At 43.5% G+C, this 15367-nt stretch overlaps 1 protein-coding gene across 3 annotated transcripts in view; it reads left to right on the plus strand.

Annotated features, from left to right (window-relative positions):
• AFG1L (AFG1 like ATPase) overlaps positions 1-15367 on the plus strand; it is a 171038-nt gene that overhangs the window by 56090 nt on the left and 99581 nt on the right. For all 3 annotated transcript variants that reach the window (XM_084774452.1, XM_084774451.1, XM_084774453.1), the window contains one exon: positions 6471-6570. In XM_084774452.1, the coding sequence (XP_084630578.1) occupies positions 6471-6570 (100 nt within the window). The remainder of the gene's footprint in view (positions 1-6470; positions 6571-15367) is intronic.

Below are 15367 nucleotides of genomic sequence, written 5' to 3' on the forward strand. Positions count from 1 at the left end.
AACCCACATAAAAGCCAATCACTTGACAATCTGATGACTCCAGGGGCGGCTTCTACTCCATCAGCTTGTCTTTAAGCACGTGTGCTTGCCGCCATCCTGTCTTATGGCAATCCCCCCCCCCTTCCTCCCCTTCTGCTACTCTGCTGCTTTTTCTCCCTCTCCTCCTTCCCCTTCCTCTCTCAAACCTGAAAACTCCGCCTCCCTCTCTTCTACCCAGTCATAGGATGTCATATTTAGCCAATCAGGGACAACTGGGGAACATTCCTTATCATCATGTGGTATCATGGGAGATAGTTCAACAGTTATAACAGTGCCCAAGGCAGGGGGGAACCAGATCTCAAGGCACTGAAGTTAGCATTTGAGAACACAATTGTACCTTCCTCCAAAACAAATACATTTTTATTTCTATTTTTTATAAATTGGAACCTTGGTTGAGGTCTTGCCTCAAGGCATCTTTCCCACTGTGCCAGCTGGGGTTTGAGCTTTCTCTTTAATGATGCTCTCTCTTAAATAGTTGCAGTTTTTACACATTTCGATCACAACCTCCTTTATGTATTTATTTGGAGACAGGGTCTCACTATGTAGCACCAGCTGGCTTGGGACTCTCTATATAGACCAGGCTGGCCTCAGTCTCACAGAAATCGCATGCTTGCCTCCTGAGTTCTGGGGTTGAGGACTGAATCACCATAGCTGGCCATTTACTTACTTAAGGTTTTATTTATTGTGTTTTATCTGTATAGATGTTAGCCTGTGAGTACATCTGTGCACTATATGCATGCTTGGTGCCCTTGTAGGCAGATGAGGGTGTCACATCCCTGGAAACTGGAGTTAAAGATTGTGAGTTTCCGTGTGGGTGCTGGGAATCAAACCCAGGCCCACTGGAAGCACAGACTGTCCTCTACTGAGCTGTCTCTCCAGCCTTCATTTATTATTATTATTATTATTATTATTATTATTATTATTATTATTAATCATCATCATCATCATCATCATCATCATTATTATTATTATTATTTAAAGATTTATTTTTATTTTAACTGTATGAGTATTTGCCTGCATGCATTTAAGTCCATTGCGTGTGTGCCTGGTGCTTGCAGAGGGCACTAGCTCTCCTGGAACTGTTGCTTATGGATGGTTGTGACTTGCTATGTGGGGAGTAGGAACCAATCCTGGGTCCTCTGCAACAGCAACCAGTGCTCTTAGCTGCTGAGCCCTCTCTCCAGGCCTGCAGAGGCAGGTGGATCGCTGTGAGTTCGAAGCCAGCCTGGTCTACAAAGTGAGTCCGGGACAGCCAAGGCTATACAGAGAAACCTTGTCTTGAATAAAAAAAAAAAAAAAAAGAACCCAGAAACAAACAAACAAACAAACAAACAAACACCTTGTCACAGCTTTAAATTCACTCACATTGTTTTCTTTGCCTAACCAAACTTTTTTTTTTCTTTACATCTGCCTGCTCTGTTTTTTGGCTCTGATTTCCCACTATAATAAACCTGACATCAAGCAATAACCATGCTTCAGTTGAATGCTATCCTATGTTGAATTTTCTCCAACAAATTAAAAGTCCATTGCTTTTGAATTCAGCCTCACTTAAACATTTGAGGACACGAGCAGATCATAGCACATTCGTTGACAGAGTAGAACACAAATGGCCTCTAGCCCGTTCCCAACAGAGTCCCTTTTGTCTGAAAGCTCGTGAACAGTCTTTACCATCCATACTTTGGCATTCTGGCCTTCCAAACTCCCACCAGAACGCTCCACTGAGCTTTGCTTAGAGCGCTCCCTGATTAAGCCCTTCGCTCCTCGTGTGTAATAATAGCACCTCTCAAGCGAAACCAGTTTCCCAGAACCCGAAGACTAAAACTTCAGCCCACGTTTTCTCCTGTCAACATCCTGAATTATCCGATCGTTTTTTAATTAATAGATGGAAATGATAGCATATTACTTAATTTATATTATTTTATGGGTTAATGTAGATTTTTCTCATTTGTTTACTTTTACTGGTTAAATTGACCTTTTAAGAACTGTTTGAGGTGTTGCCTTTCTCTTTGTTGGGATGTTAGATTCCACCTGTTATGTATACCCTTTTTCCCTCCCTTCCTTCCTCCCTCCTCCCTTCCTTCCTTCCTCCCTCCCTTCCTTCTTTTCTTCCTTTCTCCCTCCCTTCCTTCCCTCCCTCCCTCCCTCCCTCCCTTCTTTCCTTCCTTTCTTCCTCCCTCCCTTCCTTCTTTCCTCCCTCCCTCCCTCCCTCCCTTCCTTCCTTTCTTCCTTCCTCCCTTCTTTCAGTGCTGGAGATTGTTCTAGGGCCTCTCGCACACTAGACAAGTCATCCACACGCTGCATCTTGGCTGCTCATACACGCTCTGTAATGGCGGCTGCTCTTTCCTGGGCTCTTGCTCGGCGCCTCTGTGTTTTTGTCGCTTGTTTTTCTTTTTGTTTTCTCTGTGACAAGGCCTCTCTGTGCAGCCCTGGCTGTTCTGGAACTTGCTTTGTAAACCAGGCTGGCCTCAAACTAACAGAGAGCTTCTGAGTGTTAGAATTAAAGTATGTTTCATCCTGTCTGGCCCCTATGTTCTAACAAAAGGTTTGTTTTAATTTGTAATGGTCTGCATGCGTGAACTTAGTGTGGTTGTCCGTGAACTCCAGAAGAAGGAGCTGGAATTATAGGCAGCAGTGTGCTACCTCCCATGGGTTCTGGGAACTGAGCTTGGGTCCTCTGGAAGAGCAACTGGTCTTAACTGCTAACCCTAATGCCTATGTTCTTAAACATGCACTGTGAAATCTAACCTTCCATTTACAGTCAAAATCTACCACAATGCATTACTAACAGGAAAGCAAGTCGCGTATACACTATCTGTAGATAACAGCCCTAGTTAACATTGCTTGAGAGCTTAACATACATTGTACTAAAGTTTTACAACTATGTATTGTTGCTGCTTTTATTGTATTGATGAGGGAATGGAGATCAGAGAGGTTGTGTAACTTAATTGTGGTCACAGAGATAACGCAGCTTAAACCCCGCAGTCTGCCTTGGAACAGCCATGTTATGTATCTTTCTTAGTATACAAAGTCTTGTGCTATGTGCTTAACTGTCTAGTATATGGCGGTTTGGTTGATTTTGGTTGTTGTTGTTGTTTTGGTTTTCAAGACAGGGTCTCTCTGTGTAATCTTGGCTATCCCGGACTTGCTCTGTAGACCAGGCTGGCCTTGAACTCACAGAGATCCACCTGCCTCCCAAGTGCTGAAATTAAAGGCATGAGCCATGGGGCCTAGCTCCATGGGTGTTTTAATAACAGACCCTGAAAGTCATCCTTTAGCCTAGGATAATACTTGCTGGATTTACTAGAAAAGATTTGTTAGGTGCTTTATTCTTAGAGACGGTAGGTGGGCAACTGCCACATCACTTGTAAAATTGAATCATGTCATTAGTCTTGCTCTTTTCACTATTTATTATTGGCCTTTGGGGTGGTAATGAATATAGTGCTTATTTCATAGGGCGGCTCGTGGAATTATTGCTGCATAAAAGCAAGGTCTTATACTTTCTATCTGTGCTCTTGAATTTAAGGAGATTTTAAGGTTCTCTTTTGGCAATGTTTAGCTCACATTTTGCAGAGCGCGTTCTCTCTTCATCTTTATCAAATGTGACATCTCAGATACACTTCTTAGTTTGGTTGAGGGATGGGTCTGGACAGGCCTTTTTTCTTTTTTCTTTTTTCCCCTTTAACTGTGTTTTAGTGGCTGGAATAAAAGAATACCCCATTCTTAAGGTTTTCTTTCAAATCTTTATTATATCTTCTTTGAATATTTATGTTACCTGCCAAACCACTTATGATTCTGAAAACATCAGAATTCTGAGGGAAGACATGTCTAACTAATATAGTATTAAAAAAGCATTTTGATGAGAAGAATGCGGTGTAAAATGCCCCTCCATAGTCTATGAATATCCTTCAACAGATACAGATAAAATTTTTTATAAAGCAGTGCTATTAAAAACTGCTAATAAAAAGTAGGTGCTTGTTTTTGTGCTAATACTAATTACTGATAATGCATGCTTATATTTGCCACTCATTCCATGGTACTGTACCAATCAGTGGGTGACTGAGACTCAAGCACTTATACATGTAAATGAATTACTCCCCCGCCCCCCCTTTTTTTTTTACTTAAGTGAGTCATGCTGGAAGGCAACTCTAGGTCATAAAGATCTCTTCTCTTTAATGCTAATGAAATGTCTCCGCTCTCTGCTCGCAGACTACCCTTATTGGTAATCTGTAGCCTTGTCTTTTGTTCCGGGTGGTAATGAAATGCTGGGTGCTGAACACCCCAGCTCTCCAAGAATGTGGGGCCAATTGTCTTCTGTTCACTTATACTGTAAAATTACTGTTCCCCAGGAAAGCCGGACAAGCATGGGGCCAGGATCAAAGGGTGCACGCTGGCATCCAGCTGCACTGAGCGAGAGTGACTCCTGCTTTATTAATTAGTCATAGCTTCTCCAAGCTAATTTTCTCAGCCAGCACAAAAACATTCCATAATGTAAAAACAGTCTAGTGGAAGTCGACCACAAGTCTTGACTGTCTGTTCCATGCATTTCTGGTTTAAGCTTTTGCGCTGTGTTAACCAGCTGAAAATTCCGCTCTCAACCTCGGGGCACACAAGCTATTTTTCTTTTCTTTTCTTTTTTTCTTTCTTTCTTTCTTTTTTTTTTCTAAAAAACATTTTAGATATCGTCAAAGGACTGCCTTTATTTTTTAGTATTGAATAGCATGGCATTGATTTTCATTTTGAAGTAAATGTAATCGAATTTAAAAACGCAGTTGCTGCTGAATTTTGCAAGCCCGTTCTGTCCCCTCATCAGAAATGCCACTGGTGTTTAAGCGTTTGAAAAGGACCTTCTCTATGAATGTTTTTGGGGAAGCAAAATTTGTCCGTGATCCCGAGCTTCCAGCGGAGAGCCACCAGCAGCAGTTCTGCTCTTTCCTCTTTGGTCAAGGTCCAGGAGTCATTTTATAGAAGGCCTTTCCAGTAGTTTCTTTTAGTTACTGTTTTTAAGTCATTGCTGAGACAAAAAAGATCCCCCTCCTCCCAACGCCGCCCATCGTGGTTTTGTTTTGTTCAGGTGGGTAGGAAATCCTTCACTGTCTCTGGACGATTCCAGCCGTGGAAAGCGAGGTAGTTTTAGACCTGTGCAACTCAGCTTTGACCGGCCGCGTTATGATGGGTCAGTTGGTAACTTGTTGTTTCTTCTTCAAATGGGAAGATTTCCATGAGTTTCTGTGTCCTGTGAGAGAGGGAAATTAAAAATGTGATGCTAGCAAGCACAGGTAAGGCTAATGTTACTGACCGTTTGGAATTTGCTAGTCCAGAAAGTCCCAGCACTTTCCTACAGGGCATGTTGGTGCTCCGCAGCAGCGGTGGTCAGTGGGCATTACCAGACCGCGGCCTGTGGAGTTTCCCCGCTTGATTGCTGATTTCCTTGCGAACTGTAAAAAACTCTTTTAAAAGTTGCCATTAAGCAGGCTTTTTTGATTATGAATTTTGAACAAGAAATAATTTTGGAAGAGATGAGTAGCTGTGCTTCTGTCGCCTAATATACTTTTGCTGCACTGTGCCTTGTATTATCTGCCGATGCAGTTTTGGTTTTTGCCAGAGGTTGTTTTAAAGCACTGTATTAACTGTCCTTGTAAGGGATGGGTTTATTTTTGCCTTTTTTTTTTCTTTTTTTTTTTTTTCAAAGCAGGAATATTTGTGTTCGGAAGGTTAGCAGAGGCTGGCGTGCTGGAAGTGACTGTGGTGCCTTTGGATTATTCATGGACAGTAATAGAAGGCACTTAAAAAGAACAATGAAATTGCTTATTTCTGTGATGGACCATCTGTTGAATTGTTTTGTGCAACAATTGCACAATAGTATCTATGTCATATCATTCTATTTTCAACAGCCGCTGATTATGTCTCATTGGCTACTTGTCCTTATTTCTAAAGTCCCATGACCATTAAAAGTCACCTTTCCAGGGACCTTTGCCAGAAAGGTATTAGGAATTGCAAATAGCCTGTGTATTTTAATGGTGTTATTCTTACTCGCCCACCGTGTGTGTGTGTGTGTGTGTGTGTGTGTGTGTGTGTGTGTGTGTAGGGGGGAGGCAGTATAAGGAGAGTTGGTCATGTTCTAATTAATTGGACTTCCTAAATGTTTAGGACAGTTTCCTGTGCTTTCCACGTGTAGTTGATAAAGAAGTTAGCATAGAACCATTTGATAATTTGGGTAGAAATGATTGACTTGCGGCAAAGGAAGTGTGAGTTTAAAAGACCGTTGGACGGCCTCTCCTGCTTTTAATTATCTACTCTTTTCTTCGTGATGATAATTAGAATTTTCCTCTTGGAATTCACTTCCATCTTAATAAAAAAAAAAAAAGAGCCATTAGCAAATTTGTTAGAGCAGAAGTGAAATTAAAATAAAACAAATGTGTTGTTGTCCACAGGTCACTGACATTGCCGACGCTATGATTCTGAAACAGCTTTTTGAAAATCTGTTCAAAAACGGGGTCGTCGTTGTGGCAACATCCAACAGACCACCGGAAGGTAACACGCGGGCCGTGCTCTCCCAGCCCAATTAGAAGGAGACTTAAGAAGTTTGCAAAAACCCACGTTTCTGTAGTCATTTTCTCATGTTTGTAAACCTTGGTTTCATAACAGGCTTGATTTGAAAAATCAGTTTGAATTTGCATTGAAGAAATATTTCTTGTCTCGAAAAGCCAAAAAAAAAAAAAAAAAGAAAGAAAAAGAAAAAAGAAAAAGAAAAGAAATATTTCTAGCAGGGAGTGGTGGCGCACGCCTGTAATCCCAGCACTTGGGAGGCAGAGGCAGGCGGATCACTGTGAGTTCGAGGCCAGCCTGGTCTACAAAGTGAGTCTAGGACAGCCAGCCAAGATAACCCAGAGAAACCCTCTCGAAAAAAACAAAAACAAAAACAAAAACAAAAACAAAAAAACAAAAACAAAAATCTGTTTTTTAGCAAGCAGAGTGCAGTTGGTCTCTATGATGGATGTAGGTCACCCAACACTAGACACATGATGTGTACATAGAAAATGCAGGTCTTTGTAGCTGCTTTTTATGCCATAAAAGAAAGCTCAGTGAAATGAAAAACTCTTAATTAAATTTTAGAAAAAGATGAATCTCACTTTCATGAGTAGATTTTTTTTCTACTTCACTTAATTTATCATTTCTAAAAAGGCACTTGTGGCTTATTAGGAAAGTATTAAAGAATTAAAATACAAGTAGTAGTTAGACAAAAGTAACACATTTAAAATCTTGGTGGGTTTTTTTTTTTTTCGGTGCACCATGTGATCAGTTAAAGGTGAGGAATTCAAAATTATGTTTCCAGGGGCTGTGAGGTCCTCGCTCAGCATGGGGCCTCGGCCCGGCTCCCTGACTGCACTCTTACCCTCTTACCCTCGTGGTATATTTCCTTTTACATTTCTTTCTCTTTTTTTCACATCAAACTTATGCCCCTCAATATTTGACTTATTTACTTGTGGTTTTGACTCATTGTCTACCCAGGATGACTCGGCTTTCTGTGGGCACTGATGGGAGTCTTTCATCTCAGTCCGTGGGTGTGGGTGTGTTCCATGCACTTTCAGAGTGACTGGTACACAGATAGATCTCAGAAAGAGGCCACAGAATGGATGTGGAATTCGCACATTTCCACAGGGATCTCTGTCTGTAGTGGGCGGTAGCTTGTAGGGCTGACTTTTTGAGACTGGGAGTAAGGACTGAGAAGGCCGCTGCAACATCCTTAGAGGAGGTGGGGCTGCAATCAGAAATGGTCAGATGCCCTTTCTGTTATAGGCAGAGCCAGCAGGTCTTACTGATGCATTGGGTTTTAGAGAATGGAAAAACAGAGACAAAGCCAGCAGACTAGCACTGAACTATGTCCCCGTCCTTCAAGAGCTTTATAAAAAATAAAAATTACTGGCTGAGCATGGTAGTGCAGACCTTTAACCCTGGCACTCAAAAGGCAAAGGCAAGTGCATCTCTACAAGTTCAAGGCCAGCCTAGTCTACATACTAAGTTCCAGGGTAGCCAAGGCAACCTATGGAGACCTTGTCAAGGAAAAAAAAAAAAGAAATAAAGAAAGAAAAAGAAAAGTAAAGGAAGGGGGAGGCGTTGAAGGCTGTGGTTGTTTGAATGAAAATGGCCCCATAGGCTTATATATATTTGGATATTTGATTCCCAGTTGGTGGAACTGTTGGGGAGGGTTGAGAGGCGTGGCCTTGATGGAGGAGGTGTGTCACTGGAGGTGGGCTCTGAGGTTTCAAAAGCCCACACCACCCCCAGAGTCTCTCTTTCTCCACCTGCTGCCTGTGTGTCAGGATGTAAAACTCTCGGCCGCTGCTACAGCATCACGCCTTCCTGCAGGTTGCCACATGTCCCGCCATGATGATCATGGACTAAACCTCTGAAATTGTTATCAAGCCCCCAGTTGGATGCTTTCCTTTATAAGAGCTGCCTTGGTCATGGTGCCTCTTCACAGCAATAGGACACCAAGAAAAAGGAAATAAAGGAAAGCACATGATGTGGACCTGTGGCCTCACACATGTATGTGCTTTGGTGTATGTGCACCCCCTGCACATGTGCATATGGCAGTAACGCCACTCATACATACAAATACTACATCATTCCACTCAGTGAAAACGGTGTTGGCCTCTACTGTAGCTGACCCAGCAATGCCACCAGATTGTCTTTGCATAAGGACAACGTTATGCTCATAAGTGACAAGGTGCTAGAATAATCTAGGAAGGTCTAGCAAGGATTGCTGAAAGAAAAGCAGTGCTTGACGGTGTAGACTATTTGGAGTGGCAAAGCAAAGCAGGCAGTTACAAGGAGAGGCCAGGGGACATTTTGGAGCTCAAGATTTTGTAGGTGTGAACAGGGTCTGTCATATAGCATGCTGAAAGTGAGCTGGAGCTTCCCCTTGGAGAAGACCCAAAGTGAATTCAGGATGCAGAGTTGTCGGAGTTGGACACTAGTCAACTGACAGCCTTTTCTCCACAGGCACTGGAATATCCCCTATTGGCAGAGCAGGCAAAAGTCACCGTAGTAGGATGGATAATATATATGGCTAGCCTGGAACTCACTACATAGCTCAGGTTGGCTTTTTTGTTTTGCTTTTTGAGACAGGGTTTCTTTGTGTAGCCCTGGCTGTCCTGAAACTCACTCTGTAGATCAGGTTGGTTTCAAACTCATAGATCCACCTATCTCTGCCTCCTAAGGGCTAGGATTAAAGGCATGTGCCACCACCACTTGGGTAATCTTTTTATTTTTAATAACATCTTTTAATTCCCTGAGTGGTATGTCTTCCATTATTCATAATGACCCTGTTCTGACTTAGCTTTAAGTACGCTGGGATTAAAGGTGTGCGCTGCCACTGCTGCCACCGCCACCACTGCCGTCACCACTGCCACTGCCACCACCATCACCACTGCCACCACCATCACCACTGCCACCATCGCAACCACCACCACCACCACCACCACCATTGCCGCTGCCGCCGCAGCCGCCACCACCACCACCATTGCCGCCACCACCACCACCACCACCACCAGCGCTTTGGTGCTACATTGGCTTTTAACTTGTGGTCTCCCTGCCTCTGCTTTCTGAATGCTGGAATGAAATAGCTTACTATTCTAATGCAAAGGCATGGTGGTGTGCACATGTAATTCTATCACCTAGGAGGCCAAGTGCAAGTTAAAGGCCAGCCTGGGCTATGGAGTAAGTTCTAGGTCAGCCTGATTTATCTATCTCAACAAAACAAGAGCAAAGCACTCCTAAACCCACCAAATCAAACATCTTAACACATAGAATATAACACATATGTGAATGTGGGTATGCGTATTCATATGTGTGAGCTCATTCGTGTGTGTGTGTGTGTGTGTGTGTGTGTGCGCGCGCGCGCGCGCGCGTGCATAACTTTATTGGTGAAGAAAAAGACAGAATGTTGATATTAGGAAAAGAGAAGATGACAGATTAAGGAGTGGGCCCATGGTCTCGTGGGCTGGGGTGGGAGATTTCCATAGCAGGGTTACAAGAAGAGAGTGTTTCTTGGTGCATGGACTGCTCTGTATCTTGATTATGGCAGTGGTTATATGTGCTCAAGCACACGAAACTGTACTCCAGCCAGAAAAGTTAATTTTATTCTCTGAAAATGAAGAAAAACTGATCTGGCTTGCTTCTCCTTGATGGCGGAGAACGGTCGTGGTCTAACTGCCCCAGTTAAAAGCTGTTCTCTTTTCCGACCAGCAGAACATGCAGCTTTCCTGAAGGTTATAGCTTTGATCCCGCATCCCAGTTAGTGAAAGCTGTCCTTGAAAAGACAGAAGTAACCACTGGGTAGAGTAGTCCGTGTCTGCATTCCAGCGCTAGGATGGCAGAGGCAGGAGGATGGCCAGTGAGTCTGAGGCTATCCTAGCCTACATAACAGGTTCTAGGCCAGCCAGGGTTACATAGGGGACCTTTTCCTTTCCCACCCCCTAGCTAGCAGATTCTCAGATGGCTGTGCTACCTGGGGGAAGAAGGTTCTTGGCAGAGAGTTGGGTAAAGCTAAGTGACCAGAAAGAAAGTAGCATAGTGGAGGAGCTCAGAAGACAGCCTGCATGACCAGAAGGTGACAGGTTTTGGGTAAAACTGGAGGTTGGAGCTGTATTTTTATAAAGCAACAATAAGGATTTTGAATTTCATTCTAAGAGATAACGTAAGCCACTGAAGCTTGCCTCACGCAGGACCGACCAGATCCCAGTCAGGAAGATTGCAGTTTGAAGAGGGGTTTCTGGGTGGAGTGTACGAATGTGGGGGACCCAGGAAGAACATTAGGAAGCAGCCGTAGAACACTAAGCAAGAAGTGGCTGAGCCTTGGTACCAGACAGCGGCTCTCTCGCGGGGACTGTTTGGCTGGAAGGATATTTAGCAATGTCTGGCTGTTCTACCCAAGTGCAGGGTGCACTGGCAGGCAGCAGGGTTGAGGCTGGGACTGCTGCCAGCGACATTGTTAGTGCAAAGAGCTATTCTTCATACAAGGGATCACGTGGCCACACATGTCAGGGGTGCGCAGAATAAGAAACCTGGTAGAGCGTGATGGCAGCGGATCTGCAGAGAACGGCTGGAAAGGAAACCCACAACTTAAAATTTCACATACCCAATTCTCATGTTTTATGTTCCTGAAATGAAGTTGTTCTGTTTTCATAATACTCCAAATTTTTCTTGTTTCGTGATATTCCACTAGGGGAAAAAAATAGTAGAATTAATTGGATGATGACTGAACGAGGGAGTAGGTCAGTAGATCAAATTAGTTAAAAGTTCAGAATTAACGTAATGATTAAACTTGAGAACTCTATGTGAAAAACAGGAGGACAGTGTTAAAGGGAAATGGGTTGTGTCAGTTCGATGACTGTTTTTCATTGTCAGTATAAGTTGGGACACTGAAAAGAAAGCTGTCCCCGAGATTGAGCCCAGAGCTCTAAAGAAGATGTTAGAATTTCTGTTTTTGACTTTTTAGAAACTTAAAAATATTTTTTACTACTACTACTACTACTACTATTACTACTGCTGCTATTATATGTGTATGGTATGGTATTATTTTATGTATATGGTATGTGTGCACCACACACATGCCTAGTGCTGTTGGAGGCCAGGAGAGGATGGTAGAGGCCCTAGAGCAAGAGTTCTAGATGGTTGTGAGCCACCACGTGGGTGCCGGGAATCGAACCCACATCCTCCGTAAGAGCAGCCAGTACTCTTAACTGCCGAGTCCTCTTTCCAGCCTCCAGCCTTTTTTCGACACAGACATTTTTAACTTTTCTGTGTGTGTGTGTATGAGCACACAGGCACACAAGAGTGCCATGCCGTGGTGCGCATGTGGAGGTCTATGAACCCCTGGTAGGAACTCAGTCTCTTTTCCTGCCATGAGGCTCCCAGGAGCTGAACTCAGATCATCAGGTGTGGAGGAAACCCAAACCTGCCTTCACCCACGGAGTCATCTTGTTGGCTCAGATGTCTGTTTTCTGGGTGCTTTTTAGTATAATGAAGATGAATTAGGTAGCGTTGAGATATCCTGGCTGGAGAAGTTTGAATAATCCACTTTCTTAGATCATCATACAACGCTGTCTATGATTTATTTTCAGACTAGTATATTCACAGTGGACATAAGGTGTAGGTCTCGCTGTGATTTGGCTAGAGTGTGTGCACACTCACATTTATGCTATTTATCTTACTACTTAGAAGAAAAAAAATCGAGCTGGGCGTGATGGTTTAATCCCTTGCTTTACTTTCAGGATTTGAGAGGCAGAGGCAGGCAGATCTCTGTGAGTCTGGGGTCAGCCTGGTCTACATGGCAAGTTCCAGGCTCTTCAGAGCTAAACAGCGGGCCTCAGTCTCAACAAAACAAAGCAGCAACAGCGGCAGTTGCCTGGTCACTAATACAAAGGCTGAAACACATTTGGACAAACCTCTAATAGCCTCTCCCAGCAGAGTTATTTCATGAAATGTAACTGGAGTTATTTCTTTAGTATGATATCAGACCTATGTGTTTTACTTCAAAAGAGAGAATTACATTTAGCATTGAAACTATAGACCATTTCTACTCTGTGAGCTTATCAAGACCTACAACTATAGCTTTTTTTATTTTTTAGATTTATTTATTTATTATTATGTATGCAGCGTTCTGTTTTGCATGTACACTTGCAGGCCAGAAGAGGGCATCAGATTACATTACAGATGGTTGTGAGCCACCATGTGGTTTCTGGGAATTGAACTCAGGACCTAGGGAAGAACAGGCGGTGCTCTTAACCCCTGAGCCATCTCCCAGCCCACCTTTTTTTTATTTTTAGGAGTTAATTTTTTGAGAACTTCATACAGTTTATTTTGATCCTATTTAGCTCAACTCTTCTTCCTAGAGCCACCTCCTCCTTCTCACCAGCCCCAACTTTGTATCCTCTTCTTTAATAACCAGTTGACTCTAATTTGTGCTGCCCATATATTTCTGGGTGTAGGGCCTTTCATTGGAATGTGGTTGACCTATCAGGGGCCACACCCTTCAAGAAAACCAACTCTCTCAACCCTAGAAGCCATCACCTGTCTGTAGCTCCTGAGTTAGGTGTAGGGGCTTTGGATTTCATGTTGGAGTGTTGACGGGCTTGACCTTGCACAGGCTTTGTGCAGGCATCCACAGCTGCCATGATGTCTGAATGCAGCAGTCTTGTCAGGCCCACAGACAAGGTTTTCTTCCAGTCGTCCCTGACTCTGGCTCTGACAGTCTTCCCACTCTTTTTCTGTTATAGCTTTGAGCAGGAGATGGGATTCATGGCCTACTCATGGCTGAGCACTCCAGGAAACCTTTTTCTCTTCTGTTTGAGCACCAGCTTTAACTGTGTAACATGAAACTAAATTATAGACAAGAAGAGAAAAACAAGTTAGTGGGGGGTTAGGAGAACCATGCCAAACCTTGTATCTTATCTGAATTCCAGAATGATGAGCAAACACTATCTGAATTGCAGAGCTGCACTGAGCCTACAAATGGCACGTCTTATTCAAGTCTACATGAACAGAAAACACCATAGTATTAGGACAATAAAGATACTGCAACATCCAGTATGGTGACTAAAGACAAAAGAGCAACAGTTTTTTAAAATAGTTGAGTGGCCAGAGCAAAGAAAAGTATACTTCAGGAACTCGGTTTTGTGTTTTTTGAAGATGAGAATCTGGGCACGGTGGTCCAAGCCTGTAATCTCAGCAGCCAGACATGGTGGTCCAAGCCTGTAATCCAGCATGAGGCAACATGAATCAGGAGAGGCTAAATTTGAGGCCACATGGGCTACATAGTGAGATTCTGTCCCAAGGGGAGGCAGGGAATCAGGAAAACAGACTGCGTGGAGAAAAAAAGATTTAAGATTTTTTAAAAAAACAACAAATTGAGCTGAAAGCTTGTTTGCAGAGAAGTCATCTGAAATAAAGAAAGCAAATAAAATAAGAAGATATTAAATCTATGAATGTCAGGATTAGGGGTACCAAAGTATAGACATGAAACTGTAAGAAATGAAATGAGCCATGTTTGGAAGACCAGCTTAAGATGTTTGGCAGAATATAGGACCAGAATACAGAGACCAGAACAGTGGCGACGGAAGTTACATGAAAGAGCATGCTGTGATGGGACTTCACTGAAGAGAATAGTTTGGAGTAAGGAAACACTCAAATGAGGAAGTGGGTGAGAAGGTTATTCTGACCCCTGCTGAGGGGAGTTATAGACACTCAGTGGCAATGTCGCCATTTGGTGTGGCTTCATACTTGAGATCTTCCTGCCTGCACAGTCCGGTTGCTGGGATACAGATCTGAGCGACTCTGTCCAACTTTCTCTCAGAATTTAAAATATGCCTTTTACTGTCTAAATTACTAGAAAAGAAAAGAAAAAGAATTAAAGAATGCTTCTCAGGACAAAAATCTATAGAATAGCCCAAATGTATGAATAAAAACTGTGCAACAAGGTTAGGGGGGTCAGTGACAGGAAATGCCATGGGTGGCACTTCTCTACTGAACCCCATCTGAGCTAAGCAAGCTCCTAGCTCAGCAGCCTTCTTGCAGATAACGGTAAGAGGCTCCTAGCACAATGCTCAGCACTGATGTGTTGATGGTCCTGGAGGGTGAAAAACATACAGATTGCAGAGGGAGGCAGAACTTAGAGGAGGCCCGGTGTGGGCTTTGGCATTGGCATCTGGGGTTGTTCGAGAACCCACAGATTTTATGGCCTGAAGACTCAGATCACAGAGTTTGAGGTGACAGAGAACCAAACCGACATAGCTCCAGGTTCAGTGTGCAAATCCTACCTGTTCCTGAGACCTTCAAACCACACACAGCAGCATAGCATCTGGTCTCCATCGTCAACTTGACTGGCTTAGAAGCACCTACAGATTAGAACGGTGCTCTTCTGAGTCTGCCTGTAAAGTATGTCCAGAGACAATCAACGAAGGGAAAGATCTTCCTGAGTTTGGGCAGGAGCATCGCATAGCTGGGGGCCCAGCTGACATCAAAGGGGAGAGGGGCACTCCTGGAGCTTGGCTGCCTCGAGGGGAGCTCACTGGGTCCGCCACTCCCTCCTTGCCCTGATGGGCTGAGATTTCTAAAATATGAGCCCCAGTACATCTTCCCTCCCTCAAGTTGTTTTTCTTGTGCGTTTTGTTAAAGTGATGAGACGTTTAATGCAGAGAATTGGTATTAAGAATGGGGTCATTGCTGGGAGCTGGCCTGGCAATGTTTCCCAGGAGCCTTTGAAACTGGCTTTTGTAAGGAACTGGAAAAGGTCAATGATGTAGGTCACAGAAGTCCTAGAATACTA

This window comes from Acomys minous, assembly GCF_964271855.1.
Source record: "Acomys minous genome assembly, chromosome: 3".
Lineage (NCBI taxonomy): Eukaryota > Metazoa > Chordata > Mammalia > Rodentia > Muridae > Acomys > Acomys minous.